This window comes from Malaclemys terrapin, chromosome 3 (genome assembly GCF_027887155.1).
Source record: "Malaclemys terrapin pileata isolate rMalTer1 chromosome 3, rMalTer1.hap1, whole genome shotgun sequence".
In the NCBI taxonomy this organism is placed as follows: domain Eukaryota; kingdom Metazoa; phylum Chordata; order Testudines; family Emydidae; genus Malaclemys; species Malaclemys terrapin.
Genome location: NC_071507.1, coordinates 163,457,550 through 163,479,785, shown reverse-complemented (window position 1 = coordinate 163,479,785; position 22,236 = coordinate 163,457,550). Strand labels below are relative to the sequence as shown.

General features: G+C 40.6%; 2 protein-coding genes across 3 annotated transcripts in view; both read right to left on the bottom strand.

Annotated features, from left to right (window-relative positions):
* The window catches only part of KLHL31 (kelch like family member 31), a 265,997-nt gene that overhangs the window by 53,073 nt on the left and 190,688 nt on the right, over positions 1 to 22,236 (bottom strand). The gene's annotated exons all lie outside the window — the stretch shown is intronic.
* The window catches only part of ELOVL5 (ELOVL fatty acid elongase 5), a 54,153-nt gene that overhangs the window by 20,373 nt on the left and 11,544 nt on the right, over positions 1 to 22,236 (bottom strand). The window contains exon 1 of one of the 2 annotated variants that reach the window (XM_054024423.1): positions 5,666 to 5,782. The exons of the other annotated variant lie outside the window; for it this stretch is intronic. Coding sequence (XP_053880398.1) covers positions 5,666 to 5,780 — 115 coding nt within the window. The 5' untranslated portion in view covers positions 5,781 to 5,782. Of the gene's footprint in view, positions 1 to 5,665; positions 5,783 to 22,236 lie in introns of those variants that run through there. 2 annotated transcript variants of the gene reach the window in all.

Below are 22,236 nucleotides of genomic sequence, written 5' to 3'. Positions count from 1 at the left end.
CAGGCACCAACAATTCCCTAGCATGCTTCGATCTACCCTGCTTTGAGCAGACTGAAGTACGCTAATGAACTGCATCGGCAGGGTCCAGACAAACACTTAAGGTATGTCTACACTACAACAGAACACATGTGGCTAGCTAGTGTCAGCTGACACGGGATCATGAGTCTTGTGCTGCAGGCTATAAAACTGAAGTGTAAATGTCAGAGCCTGGGTGGGATCTTTCTCCCTTGTGGAGTCTCAGAGCCCAGATGCCAAACCAAGACATCTACACTTCAATTTTATAGCCCCACAGCCCGAGTCAGCTGACACGAGCTAGCCATGGGTATTTTATTGCGGTGCAGACACACCCTTAGTGCTGGGCAGGCTAGTATGGGGTACGTTCATTCCCCATCTGCTTCAAAATGTGTGTGTAGATAAGCCCATAGAAAGACTGTCCCAGCCCCAAAGAGCTGCTACCTTTGCAGAAAGTTGTAAGTTCAATATTGCCAAATCCAAGTGCTCAAACACTGAGTCCCAGGAAGTTTGAGATTTTTCTCAATACTTTTAAGCCAAGAATTAAATAACTTCATGGTTCTTGTTGTTTTCTCATTTTGGGGCCCAGTTTAGGGTATATTCAGATCACCTTTTCAAACTTTATTCTGCAACCACAAGGACTAGAAACTTCCATAAAAAAGGTGAGGTTCACACATTATTATTACTCTCCAGAAGCTAGGGCTTTATGCAAGATACCAAATATCATAGGACTCATAATAAAAGTCATATCATGTGACTCATAATAAAAGTCATAAGAGCTGGCAATACTAAGTGCTGTGTTTAGTTTAGAACAGCAAAGTAAAAAAATACCATTTGAAGTGTAAAATGTATGGGTGTGTGGAATTTTTAATAACTTCACAGACATTTTCAGTTAATTAGGAGCTGTTTCCTTGCAATGGGAGGCTTCCACAACATCACCCCCCCACCCCCGCCCCAACACCGCAAACAAACTAAAGGAACAAAGACAACCTCTCAATCAGAATTTCCACAGCAGAAAGGAAGAGCCAGAGACTCCATGGAGTCCACTACAACCTTCGCTATTGCTATCAACTTTACATGGAAGGTGCTCAGATTCTACAGTGATGGACAGCAGCAGAAAACTAAACTGGCTGAAAGTCTGAAAGAATAGGATAGTATGGAGGGTTGGGGGAGAAGGAGTGGGGTGAGGAGAGAAGAAGGAAGATGCAACTTACTAGAACAAGTGAAAGCTCCAGTTCTAAAAACTTTTACAATGGCAAAATAGCCAGAAGAATAAAACCGAACCAGAAAGTACAGTACAGAGAAGGGGTCAAAAGATAATCAGCCTTCTAAATATAAAGGTAAAGGTAATGTTACTGGACTCTTATTGTAAAGTAGCACTGCTGAAGTGTTTTACACTTCTAAAAGTCAAAGTACAATGCCTGAAATCTGCAAAAGATTTTATTATTGGCCATAGTCAGCTGTGCACAAAATGGTCTTTTTGCTCATGAGGCTGTAATTTGCCCACTGTTTACCTGCTGCTAAAGTAGTCTCTTCAGTTATTTAATATAGTTCTCAGATTTCAATGTTAGTGTTAACCCTCAGCTGCTGAGGGAGGAGGGAGGAAAAGAGACAGTGAAACCCCCACAACACGTTATTTTTTATTCACATGGCATATTTCCACGGTGATCGTTTGAAGCAACAATACTAATCGCACACAGTCCCTAAGTAATGAAAATTTTAAGAAAAGCCTTACCAGAGATGGTTAAATTCCATTGCTGGATGTCTGAGACTGGGTTACCAGATAGCAACTGTGAAAAAATGGGACAGGGGGTGGGGGATAATAGGCGCCTATATAAGAAAAAGTCCCAAAAAACGGGACTGCCCCTTTAAAAACGGGACATCTGGTCACCCTATCTGAGACAGAAGTCTAATGGAACATTGCACACAAAGTCTGAAATACAGTAATAATAAAGAAGAGACAACCCAAGGGCAAGAGCTAATCCCAAAACAGCTCTGGCAAGAGAACTTCTAAATCAGATGGGAAAAAAAAAAAATCATCCCAGAAAGTGTCCTTGTTCTAAATGTTTACAGTGCCGTGTAAATTGTAAACTTTACAGAAGTTTACTTTAAATATTTAAACAAATCTTAACAGGTGGCAACATCTCTTTGTGCTTTTAACAGTACGCCTCCAAAATAGGTGAGGACATTAACCCAACAAGGAGGCAAGTAGTAAGAAACCCTTCGGGGCTAGAGTGCTGCAACGTTCTTGCCCAGGGGTGTGAAAAAACACCCCCGAGTTCAGCAAGTTGCAGCACTGTAAAGCGTCAGTGTAAACAGTGCCCCAGCACTGAGAGCTGCGCCTCTCGTTGAGGTGGGTTTTTTTTTTTTTTTTTTAGAGTGCTGGGAGAACTCTCTCCCTAGCTCTGCACCGCGACCACACAAGGCACATTAAGGCAGTCTAGGTTAATGATCCTCACCCCTCAGCTGGGGAAAGACATCTCTCACCTCACCATGTTTAATAATGGTTTGTGGAATACTCCCCATGTGCACAAGTGACATTAATACCTGCCTCTTTTTTCTTCTTTGCTTTTAGTTTTAAAAGGATCCCCCCGTGGAATGATACCACACTGCTTTTGTAACCAATAACCTTTTGAAGCCCAGGACTTAAAGAGGGAAAACACAAAAGTCTTCTCACCATTCCTTGTATGACTCCAAAGAATTCTGTTCACCAAACTGAAATGGCAGGAGAAGACAAGAACATGATACATGCTCTCCCCTGCCCCAAGCCCAGCATGCTGGGCTGCAAAACATATTTCAAAATTGCAATGTTTGCTTAGAAGGCAAGTAGGAGCTGGAATTTCATTTTTGAAAAGGCAGCTTCTACTTCCCTTGTTGCCAAAAAAACAAAACAAAAAACAAAAACAAAAAAACCCCCACAAATGAATTTGTCCACTTTTAGTGTATTTTCTTTTCTCCATACCCCTCTCCACCCTATGACAGAAGAGTTGGAAGGAATCTCCAAGTCTTCCTTCCCTCCCTCCCCCCACCAAAGAGTATAGCGCATGCACGCGCGCACACACACACTCCATCAATCTTTCCTCACTGCTCTGGAGAGACCCACTATTAAAGTCCCTTTATAGCAGGATCTTCAGTATGTTCTTTTAATTGGACCATATACAGATGTAGAAGCCTGCTTGGGTTAAAGTGATTGATTAAAATAATTTTAAGTATATAGAATGACAGTTTCTCCATTTTCCAGTACTATTTTTGATGCGTTTGTAAATTTCAATGCAATCTTCTTATAAACAATGTTACTGAAACAAGCAAGGGGCTTCTCCATCAGAATACAACCATTTTAAAATTAGATCAAAATTTTGGATCTACACAAATTACCAGTGCCCATATAAATGTCCTGGACACCCTCAAATACGGGTTTCCTGTGAATAATAAAAATTAACAGAAAAGGTTATGCTGCAATATGTTTCTGATCCAAACACGCCAAAGGCGGTATAGAATAAGGCTAGGAACTTAACTTCCCAGAAGATAATCAACTGATGTGGAAAATCTTCTGTCATTAGATGCACCCCTAAGGCGCAGTACTCCCTAGTAGATCATCAATTTTATATTTGAAATCTCCATTTGCTCATCCTGTTAGCCATTACTTTGATCTAACAAGAAATTGATTCAGTTATATAACACCATCACTGGATAAACCACAATCAGCTTCTTATTCGGATATTTTTAAAGAAAAAAATTAAACAGAAGAGAAGCATATTAAAAGTTAATAATTAATAGCATTAACTGAATTCATATACAAAACTGGTTCACCATACTTCTGTGTCAATCATTTCTTTATGCAAAAGGGCAGCAGAGATATGAGCGAGCTAAGTAATTTTAAAAACTGCACAGTGCTGAAGTATAGCGACGGTGGGTAACTAAGGAAAATAAAGTGTAGTTACTTTTCAATCCCATTCACAAAACAGAAGAGAAACTCATTCCACAGTAGAAAGTCTTCCTGCAGAAGTCTCATTTAACAAGTTAGCTTCTCTAATGTAACTTTTTTTGTTCCATTATCATCATGTAGTAGAATAAATGGGTACAAATGCAGGATGAACTAGCCTTGGTGTCAGTCTGCAGAAACAAAAAAATGTTTCATTCTGTTTTTCTATTATACAAATGAATTTCTTTTCAAACAGTCAGCTTTTGTTTCAGAGGGTCATGGGAACATTCTTCAAATTTCTTGCCAGTTACTATCCAAAATTAAACTCTGCTTCAACTGCTGCAGTTTAATTAAAAACAACAAACAAACAAACAGTGGTTTACCAACACCTCAGAAGAACAATAAAAGTTTTCTGGAGAAATGAAGCAAGTTGTAAAAACTCAATCTGTGCAATATTTAAGATCTTGTAACAGACATTTTCTAGCACTGGAAAATAAAGGTTGGTGCAACTATGAGCATTTGCCTATATCTAGTGCTTATATTTGACAATTAGTGATATTCCAGAATCTAGGAAATGCAAGTCCCAAGCAAACCACATCTTGACACTTTCTAGAGCAGGGGTCTCAAACATGCAGTGTGTGAGCTGGTTGTTTTATGTCAACAGGAGAACTCTCACCAGTCAGCATAGTGCGGCTACAGGAGCAATCTTACTGCGGCACAGCTGTATCAGTACAGCTGTGCCGCTGTAGGCTTATAAATGTAGACATGACCTCAGTATTTTTTATTTTACAGTTAATTTTTAGAGACAAGAAATTATTCAATAGGTATATGCAATAGATTACCACAGCAAAGTTCCCCGGCATTCATATTAAGAGAGAGTGAATGTTCCCAATAAACATTGTTTATGTAGGCAAGGAATAACCACTAACACTATCCTCACAAAATTATACTGAGTCTAATTATTCAAATTATTGAACCAAGAATGATTACATCTTAGGTTACTGAATGGAGATCAAAGACCTAATGTACGTATATAATTAATCTATCAATATCATGTTAGCCGTCACAGTACTGATGGGTGGCAAAGGCTCCCCAACTTTTCAAAAGAGACTATCATAAGGGAAAGACTGGTGAAACAGGTTGTCAATACTCCCAGAAGAGGCATTCCCAGAAGAGTTAAATAGTAAAACTTTAAAAGAATTGATCTAGCAATATTTTTTTTTTAAATATCAGTATGGCTACTAACAGTATTCGTAGGAGATCTATCTAAACTAGACTAGAGCAGTGGACAGCATACCACAAATATTCTGTTCTCAGATTGTGCCTGTAAAGTGGGAAAATTGGCCAAAGACAGCAGCATTTGCAATAGTTATGATGTATTCACATATTTCTGAAAACTTTCTCAAGTGGGCTGTGAAACATCTGATTTAGTGTAAACAAATGCTTGGCAATATAAAACAAACAAAGTCATTAAAGGAATCCGCATACTGCTGGGTAAGTAACCAAAGTCATTTAACAAACATGAAGATTCAAGTTAGCAGGAATGTGAAGATGGGAATGCATTGGGCAGTTGAAGAAGGCATTACACAGGATCCTGAATGGCATCAGAAGGGTATTATGATTTTGAAGCAACACCTGGGGTAGCACAGCCAGTTTTGGATGCATAGGGAAGAAGGCCCAGAAAGACTCTACTAGCTGAGCACCAGTTATGAGGAAGGCTGAAGCACTTACCAGTCTGAAGACAGCTATGTGACTGTGGGGCGGAAGTAGTAATCTCCTTTAGTGTACTATAGGAACAGTCTATATATGTTGCTAGTTTCCTCTTCCCATAGCAAAATTTTGTCATTACAGCCCAGACACAGGCAGTCAAATTTGGCTAGTGCAGTTCTCTCTTTATATGTGAACTCCGTGGTCCAGAACTATTCACTCTCTGTACCTTGAGTGGCAGTACTGTCATACTCTACAAATCCATTTCAGCCAGACAGGTTATAAATGGGACATGAGATAATGCAATCTAAACCCAACCTAGTCATTGACTTTTCAAAAGGAGACAAAACTTGGGACTCAAGCCAGTTGAGATAGGGAAGACCAAGGTCGTGACTGTCTCTACTGCTCTACCTACTGACAGAAGTGGCAATAGAATCAGCACCAGGCAGATTGCGTCAAACTCTATCCAATCAATAAGAGATAACATGTCAAGATGGAAGTTGTTCAGCAGGAAAGACTTGCAACAAAGTTTGCAAGCCTTAACCAAATTGCTGTGAGTATCCAAGTCTTTTCAGCTTTTTTTTTTTTTTTTTTTTTTTTTTAAATAAAACTTCCCTACAACAGTTAATGCTCCAAACCTCTTCTCCATTAGAAAGAATGAGCCAGATCCTCAGTTAGCATAAATCAATCAGCTGTAAGGAAGTTACAGGGTACGGCCCAATGTTTTTAAACACTCCTTCCCTACTACAACTCTTTCCTGCTTAAGGGCAGGTCTTCACTACGGGGGTGGGGTGGGGTGTCAATTTAAGATACGCAAATTCAGCTACGCAAATAGCATAGCTGAATTCGACCTATCGGAGCCGACTTACCCCGCTGTGAAGACGGCGGTAAAATCGACCTCCGCGGCTCCCCGTCGACGGCGCTTACTCCCACCTCCACTGGTGGAGTAAGAGACAATCGATCCCCGAATCGACGCGTGTCCCGATGAGACGCGATAATTCGATCCCCGAGAGATCGATTTCTACCCGCCAGTTCAGGCGGGTAGTGTAGACCTAGCCTCAGTGAAATACTGATATCTGCTATGGGTCCTATGAAATTCACAGCACCCTGTACCAAGAGCACGCTCTTTCACCTAGGCTTTTTGTTTTAAATCTGGCATATTTCTGAAAGAAAAGTCTTGGGTGATAAAGCCCTTTCGTACAGTCTTCCAAATCTCTATGTTAATGAAGCAGACTACAGGTGAAAAGGGAGACTGTTTTGGATGTAGAGTCTTCTAAAATTTCATTCCATATCAGTATTTCCTTCAGCTTTTTAAAATCACAAATGGGGGACGGATGACACAACACTCCAAGGAGTTAATATTTAAAATTATTTTCTTTTTGCTATATGCCACATTTTAATACGACACTATGGATTTAATTCTCCATCCTGCAATTTTACATTCACACAACACATAATTTATGCTAGTACAGCCTTAAGCAAAAAGCACACTTCATGGGAAGTGTTTAGTGTCATAAGAGATACCTGTATAAACAGAAACAGAAGGTAATGTTAAATATATTTGTCATACTACAGATAATTTTAAGTATGGCTTGTCCCTCTTCTTTAGATAGTGTATTATTCCAAAAAACATAACAAATGTTCCCATGGATCATATTTCTTTGGCCACCTTTCTATTGTTTTCATTTTTAAAGTTTATTAGCGTCTTTGGGCAGCATCCATCTTTAGAAAGTGACCCAGATTTTGTTTGTTTGTTAAGCCTCTGACTTTCCAATTCAGCAATAAAAATCTCTGTATAGGGAAAAGTTTAATTTTGAATGAACAAGTCAAGCCTTTGGGAGATTTCCCTATTAAAAAATAAATACTTTGTCTCAGGCAGAGACCCCTTAAATAAATAAATAAATAAATAAATCTTCGTTTTTGGCGATAGTTCCAAGTCATGCAATTTCTGCAATGCACTCAGGGTGAAAAAATGAAAAAAAAAAAGTACAATATGTCCAATAAAGCATTTTGTATTGTATTGTCTCATTCTATTGTCCTGTGTTATGTTATAATCAGGATAAAATGTCACATCATATTTCTGAGAAGGGATTAATGCTATTCTGCAATTTAATCCAAAAACAGATGACCACTGATGTGCCTTCATTCACATGCCAAATAAAAATGCAGGTGAAAGGTTACACAGTGATCAACAGTTGTTTTTGTACCCTGGCTTGTGTGCACAGACTTTATGAACAATCTGAATCAGCAGGGTTAACGTCAAACATACACTTCTGCAATGACTCAAAGTGCACCTGGGTTTCTTCCAATCCATTTAGATACAGAATTTCACCTCCTCCTCATTTGTCCCTGACTAGGAACTACATTAAATGTGACAAAGTACTGTATCTTTTCCCAATTTTTTAATGTGATAAAACAAGTTCTTTCCCACTATTTTGAATCAAAGTATGTATTTTTATGTCAAACATGCTGTATTCTAAACATTCTTGATCAGACTGTAATATAGTTGCTACTTCAGTCAGTGTTTCCATGTCCACAAATTGTGAACTCAAATATTTCTTAAATAGCTAAGTGCTAAATAGCTAATGTATTTTGGGCTGGATATGCCAAACATCAAGAATAAGATCCCTGCTTTAAGTACTTATAAGCAGTGTCCTGTGTATTCTTCATTCTGCCGCAGTAAATAGACTTCCCCCTTTCCTGCAGAAGATTTCCAAAAGTAGATGCCTAAAGTTAGGCTCTTAAGTCCTAGTTTAGGAATTAAATAAATCTACATTCGAGAGTCTTGAGTAGCCAGCCATGAACAAGATACGTCTATATTGCAGCTGGGGGCCTGCTTCCCAGTTTGGTTAGACAGACAGACAGACATGCACTAGCCCTGCTCAATCTAGCACACTACAGGGGTAGTATGGGCAGTGGCTCTGGTTAGCTCTTCAAGTACATACCCAGCGGGTCTGGGCAGATTTGTACTCAAGTGGCTAGCCTAAGCTGTCCCCCTGTGCTACTCCCACCTACACTGCTATTTTTAGGGTCCCTCTGTCTGAGCTGGGAAGCACACTCCCAGCTGCAGCCTAGATGTACACTCGGTTACATCAGTGGGAGTGTCTGCGACTCAGCACTTTTTAAAAAGTCAGGCCACTTATTCAGTGCTTACAATGGGATTTGGGAACTTAACTATGGGCACCTGAGACAAATGTGGGAATTTTGGTGATATTTTAGGATTCCTGTGCATGCCTCAGTTTCCCTCTGGGCTTTGTATTGCTATGCGCTGAGTGTAAAGGGAAGAAACAAGGTGCTGGATTCAAATAGCCACATGGTTGGAGACCTGAGGAAAGCCTACATATGTGAATGGAAGAGGAGGAAAAAAGACAATGGAAACACCAATGGCTGGAACATTCATACCTAGCAACCAACAGCCAAGAGGAAGGAGATTTCCCCATAGCTCTTGGCATGGAAGCAGAGCAAAGACCCTGACCTGGAGAACAACAGGAAGAGCTGTGTTAAGAGTTGAGCTCAGAGACACAGGACTCTCACCTGGGAGGGCCTAAAGAAAAAGAAATAGATTGAGGAAGGAAGTGGAGATGGTTCCTACAACAGCATAGCTCAAGTGAGCCCTGGGATTGGCCAGTCTAAACCCGGTCTTAACCTTTGCTGCTCTCTACTAACTTAAGGACTTTCAAATTCTGTATGCCAGGTGACCAATAAACTGTTACCTTGTTTTGGTAAGGCTGCCCTATCACTGCAAATACTCACTCAGAGCACTGTGCCCTGATGGGGTAAAGAACAAGCCTCCTGCAGGAGTCTGGCTTGGCTGGACTCTGCAGGGAGCCACAGAGAGAGACGGGGACCACAAGTGCCCGAAGACCATTTTAGAGTTGTGGAGGCCACAGGCCTGCCCCCTGTGGAACGATGTGCACCCTTGAGGTTCAGCACACCAAATGGGTCACTCACAAGGGACTGGTTACAGGCTGGGGAGTAGACCAGACCCTGTGAATCCATGATAGTGCCCAATTTTGAAAATGTTGGCCTGATTTTTTTAGGTGATGTTTTTAGTCCTCATGGTTACAAAGATAATCCTCAAAATACAAGTAAAGTAGAAACTGTTGTAGTTTTACCTTCTTGAGTTTGCAAACAGCCTGAAACAACAGCCAAGAGATGGGCTTCCCCATTTATTGCAACTGATTGTTAATGCGGAAACCTAAAAATACAAAATCAGCAGCATTAACTGTTTGCTGCTGATTTTAGTAATATTACCAAGCCATCAGACTTCCGCCCACAATCCTAAACTGCCTCTGCATGCCTTCCTAGAGGATACCAAGCCCCGCAACAGTCTCCAAGGCCTCCCACTTTCCCTCAACTTTTGCAGTGTGGCTTTGCATTAGCAATAAAAAAAAATTGTCTGCATACTTAGAAGTGAAAGTGTCACATAAAATAAGTGTAATATGTAAACAAACACCATAGGGAATATCATACTGATTTCATTATTTTCATATTTAAATTTAATAACTTATTTCTAAATTTTTATTCTGCCACTGAACATCTACCAAACTGCTTCAGAATTTTGGTCCACCTTTCATTGGTGATAAATTCTAAAATATGCTGATAGGTCATCATGGCATAACTTGGGAAAAAAATGCTCCTGAGCTTGTATGCTGGGCTTCCCCACTAAATGAGACAAGAGATAAAACACAGGGAACAAAAAGGTGGGTTCAAAGGCCCATACTTTAAAGAAACCGAAGGAACAATTTATATGCTACTGGAAATGTAGGTAAAGAAAGGCAGGGGAAAGGAGTTAGACAGGTGCATATAATGGTTCCAGGGTTAAAGAGAGACATTTTTAACCCTGGAGCCATTGTGGTAAAGAGCGAACATTTATACACCATGAGCTCTGGGAACCTCCCACTTTGCATGGACCTAAATCCTGGACTCCAGTGCGAGCCTGAACATCTACACTGCAGTTAAACTTAGCCCAAGTCCCACAAGCAAGGGTGCCAATTAGGAGAGGCAGGGGCGGGCAGAAGTCCTCCCCCCCAGTTTCATACAAGGGGTGTGTAAGCTCCCAGGTGGAGCTCTCAACTACAGCAAAGCATTAGTGTGAAATGTAAGGGTACGTTTTCACTAGCAACGTTAAAGCACTGCTGTGGCAGCGCTTTAACATGGCTGTGTAGTCATGGCTCTCCCAGCACTGGTGCACTGTCTACACTTGTCTGAAACTTGCAGCGCTCGGGGGGGGGGGAGAGAAGAGGAATATTTTTTCACACCCCTGAGCGAGAAAGCTGCAGCACTGTAAACTGGCAGTGTAGACAAGGCCTAAGTTTTGCAGAGGAGAGGTGCCCCTGGGGCAGGGAGTCAGTATTTTGTTTATAAACAGAGGCAGGGTGATTAAGATAAGAAACGGCTGGTGAGTAAATTAAGGATATGGAAGTTTAGCCTGTAAAAGAGGAATCCCTTTGTGCAGTGAGAAGTTGTTTTAGAGAGAGAACACTGGGGGAGGGGAGAAGGGGGGCTTAGAAAAAATATAGCAAAGCACTGAGCCTAGGTTACATTCAGAAAAGGGGAAGATTTGGGGGCATAGGTAAAAAGAAGGGGTCAAACTCAGGGAAGGGCTAGTAGTGTATAGAGAAGTTCCCACTCTCTGTGGTACTTATGTGACCCCCATCACCATGGTATGAGGCTGTGCCTCACAACGTCTAACCTATTTCTCCTCCCAGTCCCTTGGTGAGGTAGAGCAGTGCTATTATCCCCATTGTACAGATGGGGCACTGACGTATACACAGACTAGAGGCCAGATTTTCAAAGGTATTTAGGCACTTAGTGAGATTTTCAAATGCACGTAGACGGTTTGGTGCTTTGTAAACCCCACTAGATATCTAGCTGCATCTTTGGGTGCCTAAAAACCTTTGAAATTCTGTCCTTAAAGCACTGGACTGGGGTCAGACAGGAAGTCCATGGGGAGGGGGGGCGAGTAGAACCCAGGTCTTCCAGGGCTTGCTCCCTATCCAGAAGACCAGCCTCTCTCTCTCTCTGCGCTGCATGTTGGGGGGGGGGAAGGGGGGAAGAGGGAAGAGAGAGAGGGAAAAACAAAAAAGTACTCATATAGGAGCAAAACCAAGGCAGCCAGTTCTCTGAGACTCCAGCAAATGGTCCCAGGATGAATGTCATGGTTGACAGCATGAAAAGCAGCACAGAGGTTAGGAAGGATGGAGAATGAGAGGAAATCACTTAACTCCCAAGAGGTGGCAAGTTCTGCCCCATGCTGGGTTGTACAGCAATGGCTGCTGTGCAATTTTACATTTTAACTGAAAACCATTTTGCTCGGTCATTTTTTGTTCTGAGTTTGAGAAAAGGAAGGAATGAGAAAGTGTCATAAGTATCAGATGTATTTATGCCTCAAATTCTTAGGGTTTCAGCTGTATTCAGGCCAATTCCAGAACAAAGAACAGAAACTGCATCCAGAGTCCATAAAGTCAACGATTATTGTCGTGATTTGCATTATTCACTGGACACCATCTGTGTGCTCAGCACCGTTCAGAATATGCCAAAAAAATCCATTCCCTGAGCCAATGTATAGAAGATGTGTAACTGGTTAAGATGGCTCAGATATTTAAGTATGAAGTGTTTAGTTATTCACCAAACGTTATCACATGGTCACTGTGATGTTTATATCTAGACGTGGAGGCACTGATGGCAATAGAAGTTTTAGTTGATTAAGGACTAGAAGATTTGACCCTCCAACTTTCTTTCTAAAGGAGGAGCTGCCCAGAGCTCCCGTGCTTGTTTATTTTCCTTTCCTGCCTGCAGTGGTCCGATATACCTCAGAAGTGTCAGTTTTTTTCTCAACTTTAAAATATAGAATTTTCTTGGTGTTTGGTTTTAAATATTCTCCTGTGAGAACTGCAACTCAAACCGCTGTAGTGCTGTGTTTAAGAACCTTCTGGAAAGTAACTAGCCTTCAAACAGAAGTGCAGTGTTGCCAACTCTCATAATTTTGTCATGAGTCTCATAATAATTGTTTTCCTTGAAGCTCCAGTTCCTGAAGTCAAGTGGATATGTGATGATTTCAGCCTTCATTCTTAAAGAAAAATGAAGTTTTTAGTCCTCGTGCCTGTGGAGAAAGCTCTAAAATGTGACCCCAGTGCACTCTAAAGGCTCAAAAAGCAGAAGACAAATAAAAAGAACCCCAAATCTGTTATATAATTTACATAATTTAATGATTTTAAAGCTAATCTCATGATTTTTGGTGAGCCCGAGTCATGATTTTTGAAAATTTGGGATTGGCAATACTGTGAAAATGACATGAAAGTGTCAGTTTCACTCCTGTTTAAGGTTAGTTTCTAGTCTATTATTTGTAGTGAGATGACACATCTAGAGCCCCAGGCAGGTGCAGTATAAACACACGAGGCCTTGCCCTAGTAGGATGTTTCCAAATTTAAATGATCTATTCCAAGCTTGGTGAACTGTAAAAAAAAGTGATAGAAAGTCATCTAGATTTTTCTACAATTGTTTCAATTGTTGTATTCAAGAGTTAGTAACAAAGAATATACATTACAATTTTAATTGTAACCAGTGTAACTTAAGTGACTTGACACAAGATATGAGAACATGTTCGTATTAGAGTTGAGTGGATCTAATATTTATTAAATCCTCTTTTTTTAATATAGGAAGTAGATACAGTGCTCCTATCAGCTAATTTCTAAGTTATCTGCAAAAAAACCCTAGAGTTTTCAGGTGCTCAAGTAGCCCTTGGAATCACAATAAAAAGTTGATTCCTCCCCCCCCCCCCCCCAATCTGAAATAGCGCCCCTGCCCACAAGCTGGAGTCAGCTGGCATCAGCCAGCCGTGGGTGTCTAATTGCAGTGTTGACCTATCCAAAATTCTATAGGCCTTGCAGGGTAACTGGCAAGTACAAGAACACTGAAAATGTATAAGAAAGATGCGTTTCCCCCCCTTCAAGCTGAAAATTAGTTATCATGACATTATCTTATATTTCAGTCTCTTGATACAGACAATGATAGCTCAGTGGTTTGAGCATTGGCCTGCTAAACCCAGGTTTGTGAGTTCAATCCTTAAGGGGGCCTTTTAGGGAACTGGGGTAAAAAGAATTGTCTGGGGGAAAAGTCCTGCTTTGAGCAAGGGGTTGTACTAGATGACCTCCTGAGGTCCCTTCCAACCCAGATATTCTAGGATTTCTTTGTGATAAATATCTTAAGCCGGAAGAAGAAAACTAGGGACGATAGCCAAGAACAAGGAACACCTAGTACTAAATAAAATACATTAATAGGAACACTGAGACAAGGCAACAAAGCAGAACAATCTACAAGTCTCCTCACTAGAGAGATGTACCCTATTCCAGTCTAAGGGATACTCTCTCACTAAAAGGGGGGAAGGTTAGAAACCACTGCAGATCTATTTAGAAAATACTACCCCTCTACCTTGATATAACGCTGTCCTCGGGAGCCAAAAAAATCTTACTGCGTTATAGGTGAAACTGCGTTATATCGAACTTGCTTTGATCCAGAGTGTGCAGCCCCGCCCCCCCAGAGCATGCTTTACCATGTTATATCCAAATTCATGTTATATCGGGTCACATTATATCGGGGTGGAGGTGTATAAGGAAGAATTCAGGGATCCCTGAGAGTTCCCCTTCTGCCTTCAGGAACAACTCCCTACTAGTTTACTAGATACTTACTAGCCAGAGGCTATAAAAGATTAGCCCCTGGGAGAAGTAAAAGCAACCTCCAAGTGCCAGGGATTTTGACTTCTCACCAGGGTGTTGTCCACAGATAGTAGGGCCTCATTTTAGTTTAGCAGTTTAACAATTAAAGTTGTACAATAAAGTTTTCAAAGTGCTATATATGAGGAAGTGGAGGGGAAGGGATTGAGAGAGTTTGGGAGCTGGTGGCTGAGAGAGAGTGGAAGGTTCTGATAGGATAAATTAGGGTACTGAGAAAGAAAGAAAGAAAGAAAGAAGCCAGGAAAGGAAAGAAAAGAAGATAAAACAAGTGCAAGAGAAGCATGGTAACTAACATTCTTTAAATGCATAATAGAAAGTTGACAGGTACTATAATTAAATACAGTACAAGATAGACAGCAGGCAACAGTTTATTCCTTTAAACACCAAGGGCATGACCTTGAGGGTGTGGCCCAGCAGGTATTTTTCACCCTACTCATCTGCTAGCCTGAAAATTAAGATATTAGGTAAATGGTCTTCTTAGAGTAAGTTTTTTAAAGTAGGAACATGTCTATCTTTGTGCAGTCCCTATCACAACAGAGCCCTTTTCTTGATGGGAATGTCTGGATACTACCCTAATAAAAATGGGTAAGTATTTTCCTGGGGTGATGCCTGATTTTAAGACAGACTAACACCTTTAAGATCAAAAGGATCACAGACAATAACTGATGGGGCAAGAGAGGGGACAAAAGACAGCGCAAGTCTGACATACTTGGTCAGAAGGGACGCTAAAACGCTAGTCTAGACGCAATAAATTGATCCCTGAGCGCTCTCCCGTCAACTCCTGTACTCCAGCTCGGCAAGAGGTGCAGGCAGAGTCGATAGGGGAGCAGCAGCAGTCGACTCACCATAGTGAAGATACCACAGTACGTAGATCTAAGTATGTCGACTTCAGCTAGGTTATCCATGTAGCTGAAGTTGCGTAACTTACATCCCTACCCGGCCCCCCCGCAGCGTATACCAGGCCAAAGTATATCATTTTTATCTAGCTCTGCTTTTTTCTGAGTGTAAGACTTGATATGTTTTGCAAACAGGTTTAATCTCTTGCTCTCTCTTTAATACAGTAGACCACTTAAATATCAGATTATTTGTGAATTTCCACGCAAAACATCTCAACCTTCAACCTCTGCCAAGAGATATAGTGAAGAAGGGTGTCCTGGAGTCTGCATCGACTGGGATTCTTGCTAAAAAATGCACAGGCTAAGCAGCCCTCTTCCACAAGGCACTTAGTTCCATGGCTGAAATCCACAGGTATGCATGGAAAACACTTATTGAGAAGAGAGTTTAAAGGTCCAATCACCTGGCCACTCCTAAAGTACTGAGAGAATTCATGTACCTGAAAGGTATGCTGTGTTCTACATGGCAGTTTCCAGCTCCACTGTTGTACTCTCCCTACAAGCACAGAACTCCCACTACCATCAAAGGGAGTTCTGGGCCTCCCAGGAAATCTACATAGAACAGCAGCCCTGAAAACTGTCATACAATAGGAGAATTTTGCCCTTTGTCCATAAGAAATCTACATCTTTGATTGCCTAATGTACTGGATTCCAGATGTAAGAATTAAGATTGGAGAAGCGGGTTGAGGGGGCATTAGTCCTACACAATGCCAAAAGAAGTTTGAACCCTATGAATATCATAAGGCAGAAATGTACTGTCTAACAGCTGTAAAGGGACACTCATTGCCAGTATACCCTTCTATTACTGCACAAATACTGCTGTTGCAGCTTTTGAATGGCATCTTGCCAAGTCTGAAACAGAAATGTGAAAGGAAAAAAAAAATCTTAGCAAGTGACATTCAAGTACAAAACAGAACCTACAGGAATTAGCTTGGATTTCAGGTGTTGCCTTGCTCATGGCTTTTGATTTATTAGTTTAAAGTATGCACATTCTGTTTGGTCAGAGAATAAGAGCCATTACACTGCTATTGGACAAGTCAAATACTGTGCCTGGCAAGAGTACTCTGAGGATAGCTATCCAATAAACAGGATTAGTTAAAAAGAGATTATCCAGGGATCATACGGTGACTAGATACCGTAATCCAATAAAAAGCAGGGAAACAAATAGGAAGAGGCATGGAAGGAAGTTGAGGGTGACAGAGCAGGGAGGAGGTTGATAGTGTGTGTTCACTGAGGGATATATAGCAAGTTACAGCATCACAGATGGTAATGTTTGAGGGACCACTTGCAGCTGGGGATACAGGAGGACACTCTGAAAGCCTAAATTAAAAGTGTCTTTAATATTCCAACATTGTGGTCTTGTAAAATAGCTACTTAATACCATATGATCAGGGCTGCACCATTGCTTGCTAAGCTTGATTCTAAGATGTTGACATTGTGCCAATGGACACTGTTCACTACAGACCCTTGAACAATGGAGGGAAGTATTCTCATATAGCCTTGTGCTGTCAAAAAAAGTAGAGTGAATGCCTCAGCCAACCCCAGACAAAACATGATGGAATTATTGTGGGAGAGGGAAGGGAAGAAGAAAATGGAATTCGGACTCCAGTAACAGTCTTTATGTCATCGCCATATGCTGCTCAAAACATAACCCTAGAGCTGGAAGTTTAGTTAAAACAAACAACTTAAAAAAAAAGTGCCAAAAATTTGCTTACCGTTTTGAAAAATGGTAAGCACACTTCTGTAATAATGTGCCCAGTCATGATCTCTTTTCCAGATAGGTTTGATTTCTCCTGTACCTATCTGCAGAAGGGCAATGATAGGTATACCACAACTGGCGCGCACTATCAAAAACTAAGATTGTTTAAGCCAGTAAAGTGGTTAAAAAAAAGCAAGAAGGGACTTGACTGTGGAATTCAAAGTTATAAAGGCCAAAATGAGCATTTCCTCCTTTTTTGTTTTCTTCATCAAGTGTCCTCAAATTATGTAAATGATTGGTCAAAGTTTGGAACCAAGAAAGAGAAATACTGCTTGGAGCAGCATGTAGTCAGCTTGTGAAATTTACTGCCACAGAAGTTCAGAGTCCAGGACTATGGTTGAATTTAAGGAGGGCTAAATACTTATCACCAACATTTGTTGCTATGCAAGATAATAAAATAGCCTGATCTCATACTATCAGGTGTAGGGTGATCACCTGTGGGGACCAGGAATTCTCACCCATATGTTTTCTCCCTTTACCACTGTAAAATTGGCTATAGTTATTGGGGTCTTCACCTTTACCAAAAGCACATGATATTGGCTTCTGCAAGAAGTGGGAAACTAAACTAAACAAATAGTTTGATTTGACATGGGATTTTCCATGTCAAAATTCTGAATTCAGTCAGTTACCCCAGTGAAAGCTGTCCACCCAACAGTGGAGTAACTACAGAAATATTTTCATCTGTAAATCTCCTTATGCAGACAATGGCTGTGCTTTTGAGATAATGTTTCATCAGAGACCTCTGTTCCAGGATGCATCAAACACTGCAACTTCTTGTATTCTGCAGTAATCATACAGGTTACTTTTCTCCACAGGCAGGAGACAGCATGAATCAACTTGTTGGAAAAACTGACTCAACTCAACACAACTTGGGGAAATGCTTAGTGCAATCATATCGAAACTTTAAATGTACAATTTGTAGTAAAGACCACTGAGGAACTTGCTCTGCTTAAAAATTACCTAGTTTTCCAAAGACTTATCAGCCTGTTACATTCTCCACCTAAGTTTTCCATTTCTCTCCCTCCCCATCTCACTCCTGGGGTGCACGAGTTTAATAGAAGCTTAAAATTACATTTGCAAGTAATAGATTTTTGGATCAAGTTGTTGGGGGAGGCTTTCAATGAAAATGTGGGTGTACACAATGAAGTATACAGTCACCACATTTTAACATTTGCCAAGCTTTTGAAAACTGAACAGCCCCTTCAAAAAAACAACTAGTCATACACACACCCTGCAACCGTGCCAGGTGGTGTATAAATTAAGATGTCAGCTTTTAACATTTTCCAAGCTCCCTCAGCTAGTTTTTTTATGCCCCACACTTCGGAAAAATGCTGCTTTATGGGAAAACCCTGAACTTGCAAACGTGCTGCAGCCCTCCTGTGACCCCTAGAAGTTAGGATTTCATATACAGGATGGGCATTCACAGAGGTCCACTGGTGAAGCCTCTGGCACTAAACAAGGGTAATTTTCTGGTTTCCCCAAAAATTTAGTTTCTGCAAGCTGAAATGCAGCAGTTTACCTTTCCTTCCAGTATGTGGGGACAAATACTTTGGTACAGTGAATAATTTGTCTTCATCATGCAACACCACAAAACAGACAAGAATTTCAAAAGAATCCAGATATTCAAAAAGCACTATGAAGTTATCATTTCTATTCAAAAGAGTGTCATATTTGTACAAAGAAGCCAATTATATTGAAACCCAAGTTTTAAAGTTTGGATAGACAAAGTTTTACTATTTTAATGCATCTACCCCAAAATGCAATGATTTATGGGATAAACACTGTCCTTTGGTATAGAAGAGTCTGCTCCAAAAAGGAAGACACTAAAGACTAACCAGCCATCTAAAAAGCAGAAGACAGAGCTCAACTCATCTTATAGCTATTCTGTGTTCTGAAAAGCAGTCTTCATGCTTCAGAACAAGGTACCCCAGGCTAAAACACCTCTCTGAAGCTTTGTTACACAGATCTTAGGGCTTGTCTGTAATTACCTGGGGAACTGACGCAGAGCGATTGATCCATCAGAGGTCAATTTAGCCAGTCTAGTGAAGACCCACTAAATCAACCACCAATTGCTCTCCCATCGACTCCGGTACTCCACCGGAACGAGAAGCATAAGGTAAGTCAACGGGAGAGTTTCTCCCATCAACCCAGCGTGTTGTAGACACCGCAATAAGTCAACCTAAGGTAAGTCGACTCCAGCTACATTATTCACGTAGCTGGAGTTGCTTAACTTAGGTCGACTTAGCCCCATAGTGTAGACCTGCCCTAAGGTTCCACACCCACTAGTCTGACATTAAGAGATAATGAGATTGTGTCTATGCTGCAGGGACTACAGCATCATAGTTATGGCACCATTGCTATGCAGTCATAGCCCTGGAACATAGACATGGCCTACAGCGATGTAAGGGGTTTTTCCTGTCACTGTAAGACCACTGCCTCTCTGAGTGATGGTGGCTAGGTCGAAGCATTCTTCCATCGACCTAGTTGTGTTTACACCAGGGATAAGGCCAACATAGCTATGGCTCTCAGGGATACAGATTTTTTACACCCCTGAGCAGTGGCGTTGGGACAGTTTTTATAGTGGGGGTGCTGAAAGTCATTGAACAAAACTATAAACCCTGCATATGATGCAAACTACTTCAAGGCAAGGGGTACTGCCACACCCCCAGCATCCCTGTCCCTGAGTCCTATAGCTATATCAACCTAAGTTTTAAGCAAAGACCAAGTCTGACACCATAGGAAAAAGGAGGTTTAATATACATTGGACAAATGCCAGATGTCTGTATAATCAGAAAGCAGAATTACTTACATTAGCTTCTGTTTAATAGTGTGTAACAGATGTACGTTATACACATATCTTTACAAATACGGATGATCGGGTGAGAACTGTAAAATTGTGAAAGCAAAAATGTTAAAAATGGCAAAAACCACACTGAATGTCAAGTAGAATTTATAAATAAATATAGTCCCAAAATCATAACTAAGAAGGTGAACTGAAAGAGGAAAAAAAACGTGGAGTATTCAGAAGACTAAGGAAACTGCTGATTTGTTAAAAAGGTATTTCACTTTGCTTCTGTCTGAAACAGGGAGACAAGAAAGATGGATCTGACTCAGGAATCAGATTTTTGACAAGACAGGAATAAATGTTAAGGAACAGGAGAATATTAGCTGTGAAAAGGCCAAATATATTGTAAGACTTCTCAAAGAAAGCCGCTTCCAATATTTTGGCACAACCTAAAACACAGTGTACCACAGTCCAAGAAAAACACAACTGATAAAAGTATATAGAAAAAAAAATAGAAATTTAAATACAGGGATTCAGCCAAATGACTAAATAGATTCATGGATTCCCAGGCCAGAAAGGACCATTATGATCATCTAGTCTGACTTCCTCTATTACATGGGCCACAGAACTGTGCAAAGTAATTCCAAGAACATATCTTTTAGAAAACATCCAATCTTCAGTGAAGGAGAATCCACCACAATCCTTGGTAAATTGTTCCAATAGTTAATTACTCTCACCATTAACAATTTACACCTTGTTTCCAGGCTGAATTAGTCTAGCTTAAACATCTAGTCATTGGATTGTGTTACACCTGTCTCTGCTAGATTGATGAGCCCATTATTAACTATTTGTTCCCCACTTAGGTACTTATAGACTACAATAAAGCCACCCCTTAACATTCACTTTGTTAATCTAAACAGAACGAACTCTGAGTCTAGCATTATAAGATATGTTTTCTAACCCTTTAACCATTCTTGTGGCTCTTCTCAGAGCCCTCTCCAATTTATCAGCATCCTTCTTGAATTGAGGACACCAGAACTGGACACAGTACTCCAGCTGCAGTCAGACCAGTGCCAAATATAGAGGTAAAATAACCTCACTGCTCCTACACCAGATTCCGGTTTCCGCATTCCAAGATCGCATGGCTTTTTTAGCCACAGCGTCACACTAGAGGCTCACGTTCAGTGATTATCCACCGGGACCCTCAAATCTTTTTCAGAGTCCCTGCTTCCCAGAGTAGAGACCCACATTGTACAAGTATGGCCTACATTCTTTGCAGTTGGATGTATACATTTACATTTAGCCATATTAAAACATTATTTGCTTGCACTCAGTTGGAGTCAGTGAAGATAGCTTCTTTCCTCTTTCAGACTAACCAGAAAGTGAAGATCCTGGAGGAAAGGGGTTGTATTTAGAGGAGTTAGCTTTGAGTCTCATAATACATTACACTTAAAATGATAATTGACATCCATGGCAATGATTTGAGCCAAACTATAAAAATAGCAATCTACAGAAGACCAAATTTGATTGGGAGTCTGAGGTATTGTCATGATAATACCAAGCATCATAGCTCTCTGCTCAGACCTAAATCATTAATCTTATATACAAAAATCATTTATGTATCCATACAAATTTTATTCAAGTCTATTGTAGCAATGGAAAAATAGGGCTTGTCTTCACATACAGCGCTGTCCAGGGAAGTGATCTTGCATCCTTTTCCTCTTCCCTGAGTAATCTCACCTTCTGTTCCTTCCACCAGTCTCTTTCTTTCCAGCAACAGAGTGAGCAAGTGAGTTAGTGTAAACAAATGATGCTGTGCAACTTTAGCTATGGTCTTGCAACTGCTCCAGGATTTTATTTATAAATTATCTAGTGAATGGATTAGAGTAGACATAAGCCAACTAGACAGTTGATTTTAGGCAGAGTTATAGAAAACCCCCTTGGAAAAAATGCTAATGTTTCTCTTCACACACACCTCTACACTGAAACCACCCTGTAATGGGAAACTGAGAAATCAGTGGAAGGATAAAAAATTAACACAAGCTATGTTTGTTCTATAAGGCATTGTCAGCCCTAAGACAGAGTGCCATGTTCCTGCTTTGGTTTCTGTTTCAAAGCATGATTATTATTGCCCTTGAAAGGACAAAACAAAAGGCAATGAAGATATAGCTTTAAGGAATTTGTCACAAATAAAGGCTAAAAGATTTAGGCTTTATCTTGCTCAGGAGGCAGTTCTGAAGATTTCAGAATTATATAGGTAGTTGGTGAAGGGTTCAAAAGTCAGGACAATGCTCTTTTCACAATAACTTAACACGGTGTGTAGCCTCAGGGATGCAGATGACTCTAAACATTGTTTTTGCCCACACAGTATAGTTAATATTCCAGAAGTAAAGGTAGCAGTTAATGTTTTACCCTTTCATTGA